The sequence below is a fragment of the Pollachius pollachius genome, assembly GCF_949987615.1.
Source record: "Pollachius pollachius genome assembly, chromosome: 6".
NCBI classification, from domain to species: domain Eukaryota; kingdom Metazoa; phylum Chordata; class Actinopteri; order Gadiformes; family Gadidae; genus Pollachius; species Pollachius pollachius.
The window spans coordinates 23,538,171-23,550,530 of record NC_136939.1 but is presented as its reverse complement, the minus strand read 5'-3'; the positions used below and the strand labels follow the sequence as shown (position 1 = coordinate 23,550,530).

The following is a 12,360-nucleotide window of genomic DNA, read 5'->3' as shown; positions in this document are numbered from 1 at the left end:
AAATGTTATGAATCTTTTAAATGTAACTTAATAAGTGATACAAATAGGACAGTGGCTTATTGTGCATGCCATGCAGAAAAATATAAGTAGGTTTGTGTTCAATGTAGAAATAGGATTGTGACTAATGATCAGCCATACTCTCTCTCTCATTTATCTATCAATACTACATTGTACTATCCATCTGATCTAGGTAGGTTACTTCTATCTTGTTCTACTTATGAGGGTTATGAGGATTTTTAACTCTGGCTTTTTTAAATATAATGTAATATACAATTATAAAATAATTGTATATTACAATTGGTTTGAATTAGCACATATACATAACAAATAAATAAAACAAAGGAAATAGTGAAAAATAAGACGTTACCAATCAGTGTTTAAGTTGACGTGACGTCAGAAAGAAAGAGGCTCAACCTATGGGAAGCGAGGACCGGCCGTCCAATCAGAACCGTAGGATTGATGGTGTGTTCCCAGTGCCTCCGAGAAATACCGCAAGAAAGCTGGGAGATCTTCGACTTTCGACTCGGATGGCTGGCATCCGAGGATTGAGGAACACACCATGACACGTTGGCTTTCTACCCATGCTTTCTACCTTACGTCTTGCCTTTTTAAATGTAATTTTTATAGAAAAATATATCAGATATTAAATTATATGCATCTTTATATTCACAACTTATAAACGAAAATTAATAATGATAAAGGACAAAAAAAATAAAACGTTCCCAAACAGTCTTTCGGCTGATGTGACGTCAGAAAGAGGCTAAACCTATGGGAAGCTAGTATCGGCCGTCCAATCAGACTCGTCGGAGTCACACATCCGACTTCCGCCGCACGTCCTCCTGGCTTCTCTTACGTTTTGTTCGTGAACGAAGTAAGTATTTTGTGGTTTACACTTTTATTTCGCATTTGTTCGCCCCTGTCAGACACTTATCACCTATTTTGCTATTTTACCGATCCGTGCTGACTAGCAGCTCCTTTTATTATCATATAGCGCTGTATAACAGTTAAATTCGGCATGTATTTCGGGCTCTTAACCACTTGTTATTGGTGTCAACACAGTTATCGTTAACATCTGAACAAACGTTGTTTCCACACCATTAAATTGTATGTACCCACCTATTTTCAAGACTCAAAAGTGATAGGTGTAAAGCCTGGATCGAATTGTAATTGTGAATTCGTAATACCTAACGTTAATTGTGGACACACAACTTGTGCTCTCGCGATAACAACGCAGGCCATAGTTCGGTTCACCTGCTTTTGCGTCAATAACGAGAAGATGTCTGTAAACAAAATGTACATTAATTAGTTTATACTTGTATTATGACCTTATTACTTTAAAATCTATACTAACTTATTTGTATAATGGACTCAATGCTAAACCTTTATATAACATTTGATTCATAAACATTTGAATATTGCTCGGCAGGTGAGCTTGCCATGGCGTCGCGAGAAGGACCCAGGGCCACGGGAACGGACGGTAGCGACTTCAAGCATCGCGAGAGAGTGGCCGCCCACTACCAGATGAGGTGGGTGACGTATGACGACCTCTTAAAGGTCATGAGATGGTTCTGATGAGCGCTTTGACAGCACTTTGCCGTTGTCCTTTTTAGGAATAACTATGTATGGGATGGTAGCCTAAAGGTGGTAGTGCTGCTCCGACCAGGTTTTAAGTATTTGGCCGGAATGCCATCTAAATGTATGATATTGTGTATATATAAATCGATGGAGGGCCAGCTATAGACATCCATTATATTCCAAACAAGTGTTTGTATGTTGTATGTCCGGGGACTTATTGTAAGCACTTATCGTGTGTCGTACTTAGTTATAGTACTCAGTTGTGTAGCTTCTTTCCTAGCCACCTTTGTTGTATGCGGGGAATGGGTTAACCTAGTAGGGGTGTGACGATTCACTCAGCTCACGATACACGATATTGGGTTCACGATACGATATAATAACGATATTTTGAACAAAACTTGAATGGAGGAAATGTATGAAAAATATTGTAGTTTATTTAAAAAATACACAAAATATGCAAAACAATGCCATTTGACCTATATTTCCATTTCTTAATTTTTTTCAAACAAGATGTGTTATAGGAAAATGTTATAGACTAATCATCATGTCATAAATGGCAATAAACAAAGTAAAAAAATAAACAAGCTTTTCTTATGCTGCTATTCTACCGACAGTAACAGCTCAACTCGCCTCGACTCGGCCCGCCTTTTTTTTGCGTTTCCATTGCCAAAATCTGGTACCTGGTACTTCTTTATGGAGCATTTCCACCGGAGGGTTCGTTTCGGTTCGCCTCAGTCCGGTAGTGAGGGGGTGGTATAGCCCAGGGCCTCGTTTCCCGATAAGGATGGATCTTTGCTCGTACGTTCTCACGATGGATCTTGCGAACCATCGTGAATTTCTTTGGAGCATTTCCCGAAACTCCTCTTAACATGAATGCGTATGCACTCTCCAAAAATCCAAAATAGCTTGTGTGGCAACTACATTTATCTTAATGCGCTGATTTCTGAAACACACTTTGCACAGCAAAGAGAGCCGACTTTATCTGATTCCGCATATGGTTTCATTGATTGGCGCGCACTCTCTAGTCTAGAATATTTGTAGACATTAAAAATGCAATGTTCCATTCATTCATTATCATTCAAACGCAGAGGCTAGGCATTGACACACGGCTATTGTTGACCTGATTAGGAGAGCTTGGTCTAGATCCTGCCCATATTGTTGGGCAGGATGAAGTAGGCTATAGTTCTTTTTACGCTGCCAAGCCCGTTCGGTCGCAGCTTGGCACGCCCAGCGATTTCACCATCTTATCTCAAGTTTCCTGTGTAAAACCGAGGGGGTCATATCCCCTGTTCGAGTCTCTGACCTCTTTAGAATAATTTGTATTATTGCATACTTCCGAATGTTTTAATTTTTTTATGAATGAAGACACCCGCATGTAATAATGAGTTCACGTCTGAGTGTAGATTACAAACGCGATTAACTATGGTCAGGGATGTTCGTTACTGTCTTGACAGGGTCCAATAAATAAAAATGAATAAATAGTGAACTTCATCACAGCCTCACCGAAGCGCCTACAGTGCTTAATGCAAACATTCGCAACAAAAAACGCCTGCAGAAATTCTCAGACACCCGCTGGTCTCAGCATGATGCATGTCTACAGTAGCAGAATGTCTTCATTGATCAATATGAGAACATTTGAACCATGATGGTTGAATTAAAATCAGAGGGAGACAGCAAGTGCAGCTCGAAAGCGACCTCCCACACAAGAGCAATGGAATCCTTTGATTTTATTATATGCCTTGTGACGTGGCCTTTGATCGGTACATTTCGGCTGCGCATGTATTTTTGGAATTTTAAATTGCTGCAATAAATTATGTTGTTGTCGACTTCTAACATGTCTCTATCTTTGCTGTTTAAATCTTTTTAAAACAGTAGTCTATGAGTAATATATTGGCGGTAACCACTGTTTTTGGTTGCTAAATTGCGCCAGCTGGGCATTCCGTGGTATTGGATGTGTTTCAATAAAACGCATCTAATACCATGGAATGTCCGCTGGTGACGCCACTGAGGCTATAGTAGGCTAACGATGCTCGTAGCATCCTATGAGTACCCCTGGAGTCCTCGTTAGCCACGACGTTCGTTACCAACGATGCTTTTCGGGAAACGGTGTGAAAACTGTACGATGCTCGTATGACGCACTTCGGGATCCACTTAGGCTAACGATGCTTTCGGGAACCTGGGCCCAGCTCAGTTCCGAGGTCGCGTTTCCACCGCCGAGTGTAAACTTAAGATAGGCCGGATGTCGATCGCCGCGGCAGCTACATAAACATCATGACATCATAGCAGCGCGACACATTGTAGCCTGCTCAATAAAAACAATAAGTCAAATAAAAACTGCTCCATCAAGCTCCGTCTGCACATCTTCCTCCCCAAGAATGCAGAAGTAGATTGGTGAACACAGAGCTTGCGTGTTGCTGACGGTTGTCACAATCTCTGTGTTCGTCAATCTACCTATCGAGTCTTAAAAACAAAATGGCCTCGACGGGTGATCTACTGATGGTATTGTGTGTATAAAATGTCCTTTTTAATAAACAAGCTGTACACTAACAAAGTTCTCAATGCCTCGTTTTATATGTTAACACCCTTATTATACTACCAAATAAGTGTTGGGCTACTTTTAGCCTTTTAAGTGGTTTAAAATAGCGATTAAGTTTTTACCATAACCAGTGCCCCCATCGTTCCAAGTTTATAGCGTTTTGATAGAATCGGCTAAAAACAGCCAACCGAAGAAAGCGTCTTTGTACGGTTTTTGTGCTCCAAAACGAACGTTTCAACTCGTTATCATACAAAACATATCCCAAATCCATTTTACACCGGAATTACCCTTTAACCCCTACTGCTCCTGACGAGCTGGCTGTCACCCTGCGTGGTTGACTCCGCCGTCGGTGTGTGAATGTGTGTATTAACCGTCCATTGCATCAGGTGGTGGATTTGTTATTGCTTCGACCCAGTTTGCATTTTGGTGCCAAATGGTTTGGGTTGGAACCTAGTGCCTGTAGGCATCCACAAGGAACATGTCATATGTCCGTACTTAAACCCTGCCCTAATAACCTATCCTAAGTACAGGTCATGGCTTCCCAGCCCCCCTTCAAATCCAGCTCACGCGCCCATAACAAGTGGGTCGGTCGGGGCTTGATAGGGGGAGCTATATACGAACGCAAGTCCCAGCACCCACGGCCAGGGACCGGGATACCCTGGTCAGCCGCCGGGCTCATAGTTGGGCTGACACCCGTCCCTGACCCACTCCACCTAGCTCCCTTGGCACTCATCAACCCCCCTTCCTCCATTTTTTCGTAGTATTTTTCACCAAACCTTTTCCACAAACCTACACACATACCAATCAAACAAACCAAAACGGATAAAACTAAATGAAAGGATTGGGAGATGTAAATGTGTCCGAGTGCACACAGGGTCGCAGGACCATCAAAAACTGTATGACAAAAAGGAAAAACTAAAATACAATTCTATGTCACTTTGTGTGAAAGCCTCTGTTAAACGTCTGTAGTTGGCTGTGAATCGCTTTTGTTTATACAATTAACACAACATGGGTCTCTCATGGCGTTTTTCCCATTATACTACACTGGCACGGTTTGATTCTGCACTGGTCTGTACTGGGAGGTAACGTTCCCATAAACCCCCCTTGCTGACTAAGCCTGCCGTTAGAACTAAACATGGTGAGGCCGCCTTTAGTCATTATGCTGCTCAATTATGGAATGAGCAACCTGACAATATAAAATATGCCCCAACAGTTACCAGTTACCTAACCCTAACCCTAAAACACTACTTTCTGATGCTTTCTTTAATTAGGTGTGAGTGTGAGTCGATAGATATTATTCAATTTGTTCTATTTAAAATTAAATATTTTGATGCATTTTCATACTTGTGATTTTCCTATTTATTCTTTCTTCTGCTTTGATTCTGTCTTCGGTGAAGCACATTGGGTTACCTTGTTGTATGAAAGGTGAAATATAAATAACTCTGCCTTGCCCTGCTTTCATCTGTCGCTCCGCAGTGTGGCACTGAAGTCCGAAGTCCGCAAGCTCAACATCGTCCACGCCCTCATCTGGCTCCTGATGGCCGCTCAGGTAAGGGCTGAATCGCTACGCAAATTTTGATCGTGATTTCGATATTTGGGCCAAGAGCTCTCCAAACCAATGTAATCGAGTTTAAAAGTTTTTTTTTTATTCATGTATATTTTCTTTTATTTAGGTGCATTTATTTTATTCATTAAAATAACAGCTGGATACATATTTGTATGTTATTTTTTTTCAACATTTTGTGTATTCTTTTAAGGGAAGATTTTAAAGGTACAAAATGTTTTTTTGGAGAGAAATTATGAATATATGCGTCATGTTTTCAAACCCGTTTGAATAATCGTGATTTCAATATTGACCAAAATAATTGTGATTATGATTAGAGGAAAAGTATCAGGATGCTACAAAAGTATCAGGATGCTACGTTTGCTATCATCCAAACCAAGCTAGCCTCCACCATCCAGTCCCCAGACCCTCTCTCCTCTCTCTCCACCCCCAGGTGACGGTGAGCCAGCTCGGCCTGATCTCCCACCACCTGGTGGCCCAGCCCTACCAGTGGGAGTACCCCTACCTGCTCAGCATCGTGCCCTGCGCCCTAAGCCTCCTGGCCCTTCCCCGCAACAACATCAGCTACCTGGTGCTCGCCATGATCAGCGCCGGGCTGTTCTGCGTCGCTCCACTCATCTACGGCGCCATGGAGATGTTCCCCGTGGCGCAACAGCTCTATCGCCACGGTAAAGCGTACCGCTTCCTGTTCGGCGTGCCGGCGGTGACGGTCATGTACCTGGTCATCGTGATCGCGGTGCAGGTGCACGGCTGGCAGATCTACTACAGCAAGCGGCTGCTGGACCAGTGGTTCACGAGCACGCAGGAGAAGAAGAAGAAGTAGGGCGGACTTCCTGTTATTCCAACACAATGGGCGGGACTTCCTGTTGGGATGGGCGGGATGTCCTGTTGGAGTGACGGGAATTCCTGCCCTCCTCTGCGAAAACCGTTTGATGGGTGGTTTTGTGGAGGAGGGCGGGACTTTATCAGGATCAGGTTAGGTTCACGAGTACCCAGGAGAAGAAGAAGTAGGGCGGGACTTTCTGTTTGGCTAGCAGGAAGTCCCGCCCTCCTCTGTGAAACTACTGTTTGTGGAGGAGGGCGGGACTTCCTGTTTGATAAAAGACACAACCGTCCGGGTGGACAGATGATGATGAAGGACGCCTGACTGATTCAGCCAATCTGAGCCTCAAATTATTTTGTATTTATGATTCCGCCAACTTTTTTGTTTGCCGATGTTTGAATGAAACGTGGATGGTTTTCCGACATATTGGGAAAGGCTGGACTAGCACACTGCTTCTCATCTCAGACGTTAATAAATGCAGTCAAGTCGTCAACAATGCTTGTTATTCTGTCTCTGATCTGGTTCAAGTATGGGTTAATTTAGATTCAATGTGAACCTGGATTCAGATTTAGGTTTAGCTGTTAATCCTCTTGCGCTAAAGTTGAATCCCGAGTTTCAGAATCCCCAGGATTATGTTTGTGAAATCCTACATTTAATCTTGGTTTCAACATCCCCACTCACCCAATAAAAGGGTCTTCTCCACCAATAATCACAAGTGGGCGTGTCCATCTATATACGCTGGATAGACTTGCAACGTTTGCCACAGTCCACTGAGTAGGCTGGTTGACTGATCTGTCTAGTGTATATCTAGGTGGACACGCCTACTTGTGATGTCAGAAGTGGTCGATTTTCAAAACGGCTTGTAACGGCTTATCACACTCACACCTGGTGGTGTAATCAATTTTACCTTTAACACTCGATAGTCTCCGGTTCGAATCCCCACTCGAAGAGCAATTCAGGAAAGCACGATGGAACGAGACTCCAAGAACCTTGAACCCAAGGCCCAATTTGGATAGTCAAATCTCCAAAACTTTATGCCACCTTTTTTGATTAAGCTTTGTGGAAAATGTCTTCCGGGGCGAGGTGAAAAGGTGCTTCTTTTTGGACATAGGAAAAGACATACTGTTTAAAGTGAATTAGACTCCACTTTTCCTAACCAACGTCATTTCCCGACGGCAAGTATGGCCTGTTGCTTTAAATATTTCAGACGTAAAGGATTATTGGTTACAAATATCTCCTCCACATTTTTAGTATTCAAACCTTTCCTCCCAAGTATATTCGGGGTATCTCGTTAGGAAAGGAAATTTCCTAAGCAAAAAACAGAATCCATAGAGGCCCCAAATCTCCAGTTCTCAGATGAGATTGAGTTTTTTCAGCCATTCAACATTGTTCATCTAAGTCGCTCGAAAGCGATATGCTCATCGCAAAGGCTGCGATTTGCATATTTTGCATATCTTTGAACTGTTACTGACTGTAGATCAGTAAGATTCGTATTTATTATTCTTTTACAATTCAATAGTTAAATAAAGATGTTATATCAAGACATGCATCAATTCCTCTCAACACATAGGCCTGGCCTAAAGGAAAGAGCAGTTTTTGTTATGTTGAGTGCTTCCTATGTTGTGTTGGTCGTACTACAGAATGATTGATGGATTGTTTAGTGAAAAATACAGAACATAAGCAACTTTCATAAGAAAAATCGCAATCTCAATATTGGTGGAAATAAGATTTCCCCAAATCGTTCAGACCTACTGGTTGAAATCTCCAAGGACTGTTGACCTGGGTTTGATTCCCTCCAAGAACATTCTCATCAGAACATAGTTTCATTTTGGAACAAATGTCATCTGAATTGTAACGTCAGATGTAACTCCGACATATTGATATCCTGCAGGTCTGTGGTCCAGTGGAGTCTACTGGCGATTTCATGCACTGATATTCATAAGCCCTGCAGACCTGGGTACGAGTCCCACCAACAGTGCTGTCCTTCAAACCCGAAGGCTCTTTTGAATCAATGTCATCTGAATTGTCAAGTCAACGGTTGGTCAACCGTAAAAGGTCAAAGAAAAAAAACACGTACCACCATGTACCACAATAACATTAACCACCCCCTCCCAGGAGAGTTTGGTTATCGGGACTTGAACCCATGTCGCAGACGAGATCATGTCTTTAGACAGTCTACACCTGCCTTTTACGTTGCGCCACTGAGACGCACAGAGTAAAAAAAAGTTATACTTCTTCTTTCCAAGTCTATTCTAACGTAGACTACAAGTATAACCTTCAAGCTTTTTAGTCTGTCAACTGAGAAACTGAGAAAATCTATGTTCTGATGATCTTGCTGGTGACATGGTTTCAAGTTCAGCTAAACACTCTCTGCTGAGAGAGGATGGTTGATAGTTATTTTTTAATTTTATACACTTAGACCATTTACCAGTAAGAGGTGCCTCGCTGGGGGAGCTATTTCCTACCTGTTCTGGGGACGAGTCAGATTTCTTCCACGGTGGTTCATGGGAACAAGTGTCCACTGGAGGGATCAATTCTCTCACACGTTCATTTCGAATGATTGTCAGCGCAAATTAATTGTTGTGAATTAAGTCATTCACATCAATCAATTCACACAGACAGTTATTCACACTCATCCATTCACCAGGCATTCACACAAAACCATCCGAGGCAGGAATCAAACCCATGTCTCCAGAACAGATACTTAACAGCTCTATCACAAAGGCACCAATAGTGACCTGTTGAGAGTTTATAACTGACTTGACATGGCATTGATTCAAAAGAGCCAGCGTGTTTGAAGGATTACCTTTTGACTTGCTAGCAAGGTCGTTTAGTGTTTTTTAAAGGGCTTTCATCCGTGGGACATGCTCTACACCATTGTGTTACGTCAGCCAGCAATAGATAGTGATTTAACAGACGTTTTATATTAACATCTTCGAGATTGCAACTTTAACTTAAACCTGCTTGGTATTAGCAGTAAATGATTAGTTCCTCGACAACGAATAAGTGATGGCCTGAACTAAGAGGAGATTTGAGGTAGGAGAAGGGTGAATCATTACTGTACTGACTACTTCCACCCATGGAAATACTCAGAATTTCACAATATCAGACATACTTTAAACCAGGAGTCAGCATTTGCATTGGCTACCTTAACCTACCGATTAATAATGGATTTTTTTCTTTCAAATGGAACACCTAATGTTTCGAAATCAAGGTGATTTTTTTGACACTAAAATAAAATTTTGAAAATCACATCCTCCAACTAAAATTTCATAAATGCATCAAACTATAGGCTAGTGCTTTTATATAACTAGTTATGTACATGTTATGCAGTTTTAGATAACTATACTTAAATACACGTTTTTACTATGTAAAACATGGCTTTTATATAGAACTGGTTATAACTATATATGGTATAACTATATAAAAGCATATAGTATTATACGTAATGTATAGGAAAAAGGTTTTATTTATAGTATTGTATGTAAAAGCACTAAATGTCAAGGAAAAAACGTGTATATATAGTATATTTATATGTAAAAACACTATATGATGTATGTAAGGGATTATGTATAGAACGCGGGTCATTATGTAAGGGATAATAGAACGCCGGTGTTACACCGAATTCTGCGACTGCGGTCAGGCCAGCCGACCCATCGAGATCGGCGGTCAAGCCAGCCGACCCAGTTTTTTCATGTACCTGTTTATAATAGCCATTACGGTAATAGCGTATCAGAACTAGTTTCTCATTAAAAGCATTCGTCGAGTACATACCAAAAGACAGTCAATAAAAGCAAATACTATCAAAGGAAGTGTACGGCAGTTGTGATATTTACTTTCAAAATAAAAGCCCACCTAAAATTCAAATATGAGACATGTTACATAAGATTTGGATTCAATTTAAAAGAAAACGCCCTGTTATCCCAGACTCATTCCACTTCAGGGTTATAGTTCACGACCCCATAGGGTCACCCAAGAAGTTTCAGGACATTCTGAAGTATAGTTTCAAATTAAAAGCCCACTAGATATTTAAATATTACACATATTACATATGATTTTGGATTCAATTTAAAAAGCAAATGCCCTGTTATCCCAGACTCATTCCACTTCAGGGTTATAGTTCACGATCCCATAGGGTAACCCAAGAATTAAGAAGTTATTCCTGTTTGATTTCCCATTTTTACTTTTGGCCCTATTCCTCCAGCATGTGGGCTTCATTGCTGGTCACATTTCTTCTGGTTTAAATATTTTAATGCTTTTGTCTTTGTAGGATCACAGTGGAATAATAATATGGTCTTGCAAGAATAGGAATCCTAATTTTGATGAGTAAGAAAAGGTTCGAGGTCACCCAAACTCCATTACTCTACAGGCCATCACCATCTTTGCAGAAACCATTTCACCCCACCAGGAGTTCCACCACTGAACCTCTAGGCAGCGGTATAGGGTCTTCATCTATCAACTTTGCTCCACCACTTTAGTATTCTACTTCGGTGGATACTGTAATAGTTTTTTATTCAATGAACTTTGTACACTTTTATCTTTTTATTTTTTTATATGTCTCCACAAAATAAAACGTTTTCCTAATTGCAAAGGACACAATCCCACTTGCTTGCCCTTGCTTGTAGGAGTTGGTCTTTACCCATCCCCAGACACTGCTCATGGTACCACCTCTGGCATGTGTCACACATTGTCTGTGAAATGAAATAAGCAAACAATATCATTATCATATTGTCAGGAATAAGAGGCCATGAAGGACAATTGTTTTAAGGAATGTAGGGAGTTTAGGTGGTCTGCAACGTTGTTCATGGTTTTCTTTTTGCAGAAAAAGTTTGAGAAACTCAAACAATACATTTTATTATATTAACATACAATAACCCCAAATCATAAATGTACAAGAAATAATGAGAACCACTTACCCAATCAGTAGTTGGAGGCACTGATCCTGGGGGCTTTGAGGCAGAGCACATCGCACAGTGGTTGTCCATGTCAAACACTGAAAGAAATTAAATTTCTTTTATTACTCACACTTAATAAGACATTCCAGTTTTTTGGCAGCTGGGATCAATTTATATGAAGCTTGTCAACTGGATTATGAATTATCATAAACTCAAACATATTGAATGAGTTTCAAAGTCAAATCCATCATGTAGTCACATGGTGACTGTTTAACAATTTTTTTTAATGCATCATTGTAACTTCGCCATGTTTTGATTGAGTCTTTCGTTGATTAGTTTTGCGTTGTTCCGAATAGGTTGTTCTTTTGTTTGAATTAATTTTTTTGAGTTTTAAGTTTCCACTGTGAAGGGACAGCACAGCATTAACAGAGAGACATAAAGGCAGACATACTCAGACAATGAATAGTAATGCAATTCTATTTACAATCTAATTTAATTTTGGCAGACTGTGTGAAGTTTACCAGCAGACTGTATTGATGTTTTCTTAGGAATGTTTATTATTCTGTTAATTGATTGAGTCCTGTAATTATGTGATTGGATAATGAGTTAACATGAGATATGTGTGGGATATTTGATGGTGAATTTGTGCATAAAATGAATGACGCTTTGGACTACAAAACCTGTATATGTGTGCATTCACTTTAAGACGCTGTAGTTTACTTGAATGTGTTTTATTGCATTTAACCACATAACAAAACTAACAACCTCATATAAAGAAATTAGAAAAACTTCTAACAAATCTGAGCCACTGAGTAATCCAAGTGCAAACTCAGTCCTCGCATTAGCCATCTCTTTCTTGGATGTGGCAAAAAGTGGCAATGCTGGAAATGCCTCCGTAACTGCCTTCGCCATCTACTCCAACATACAGAATAAAGCTTGTAATCTTTAAAACATTGTTTTTAAAACA

General features: G+C 40.6%; 2 protein-coding genes across 2 annotated transcripts in view; one reads left to right on the top strand and one right to left on the bottom strand.

Moving 5' to 3' along the window:
• The window catches only part of mtrf1 (mitochondrial translational release factor 1), a 140,645-nt gene that overhangs the window by 49,887 nt on the left and 78,398 nt on the right, over positions 1–12,360 (bottom strand). The window lies entirely within an intron of this gene.
• LOC307077233 (protein jagunal homolog 1-B-like) lies at positions 803–7,185 on the top strand. Its single transcript, XM_079738576.1, has 4 exons — positions 803–871; positions 1,427–1,526; positions 5,588–5,660; positions 6,109–7,185. The coding sequence occupies exons 2-4, from the start codon at positions 1,438–1,440 to the stop codon at positions 6,496–6,498; spliced, it is 552 nt and encodes a 183-aa protein (XP_079594702.1). The 5' UTR covers positions 803–871; positions 1,427–1,437; the 3' UTR covers positions 6,499–7,185.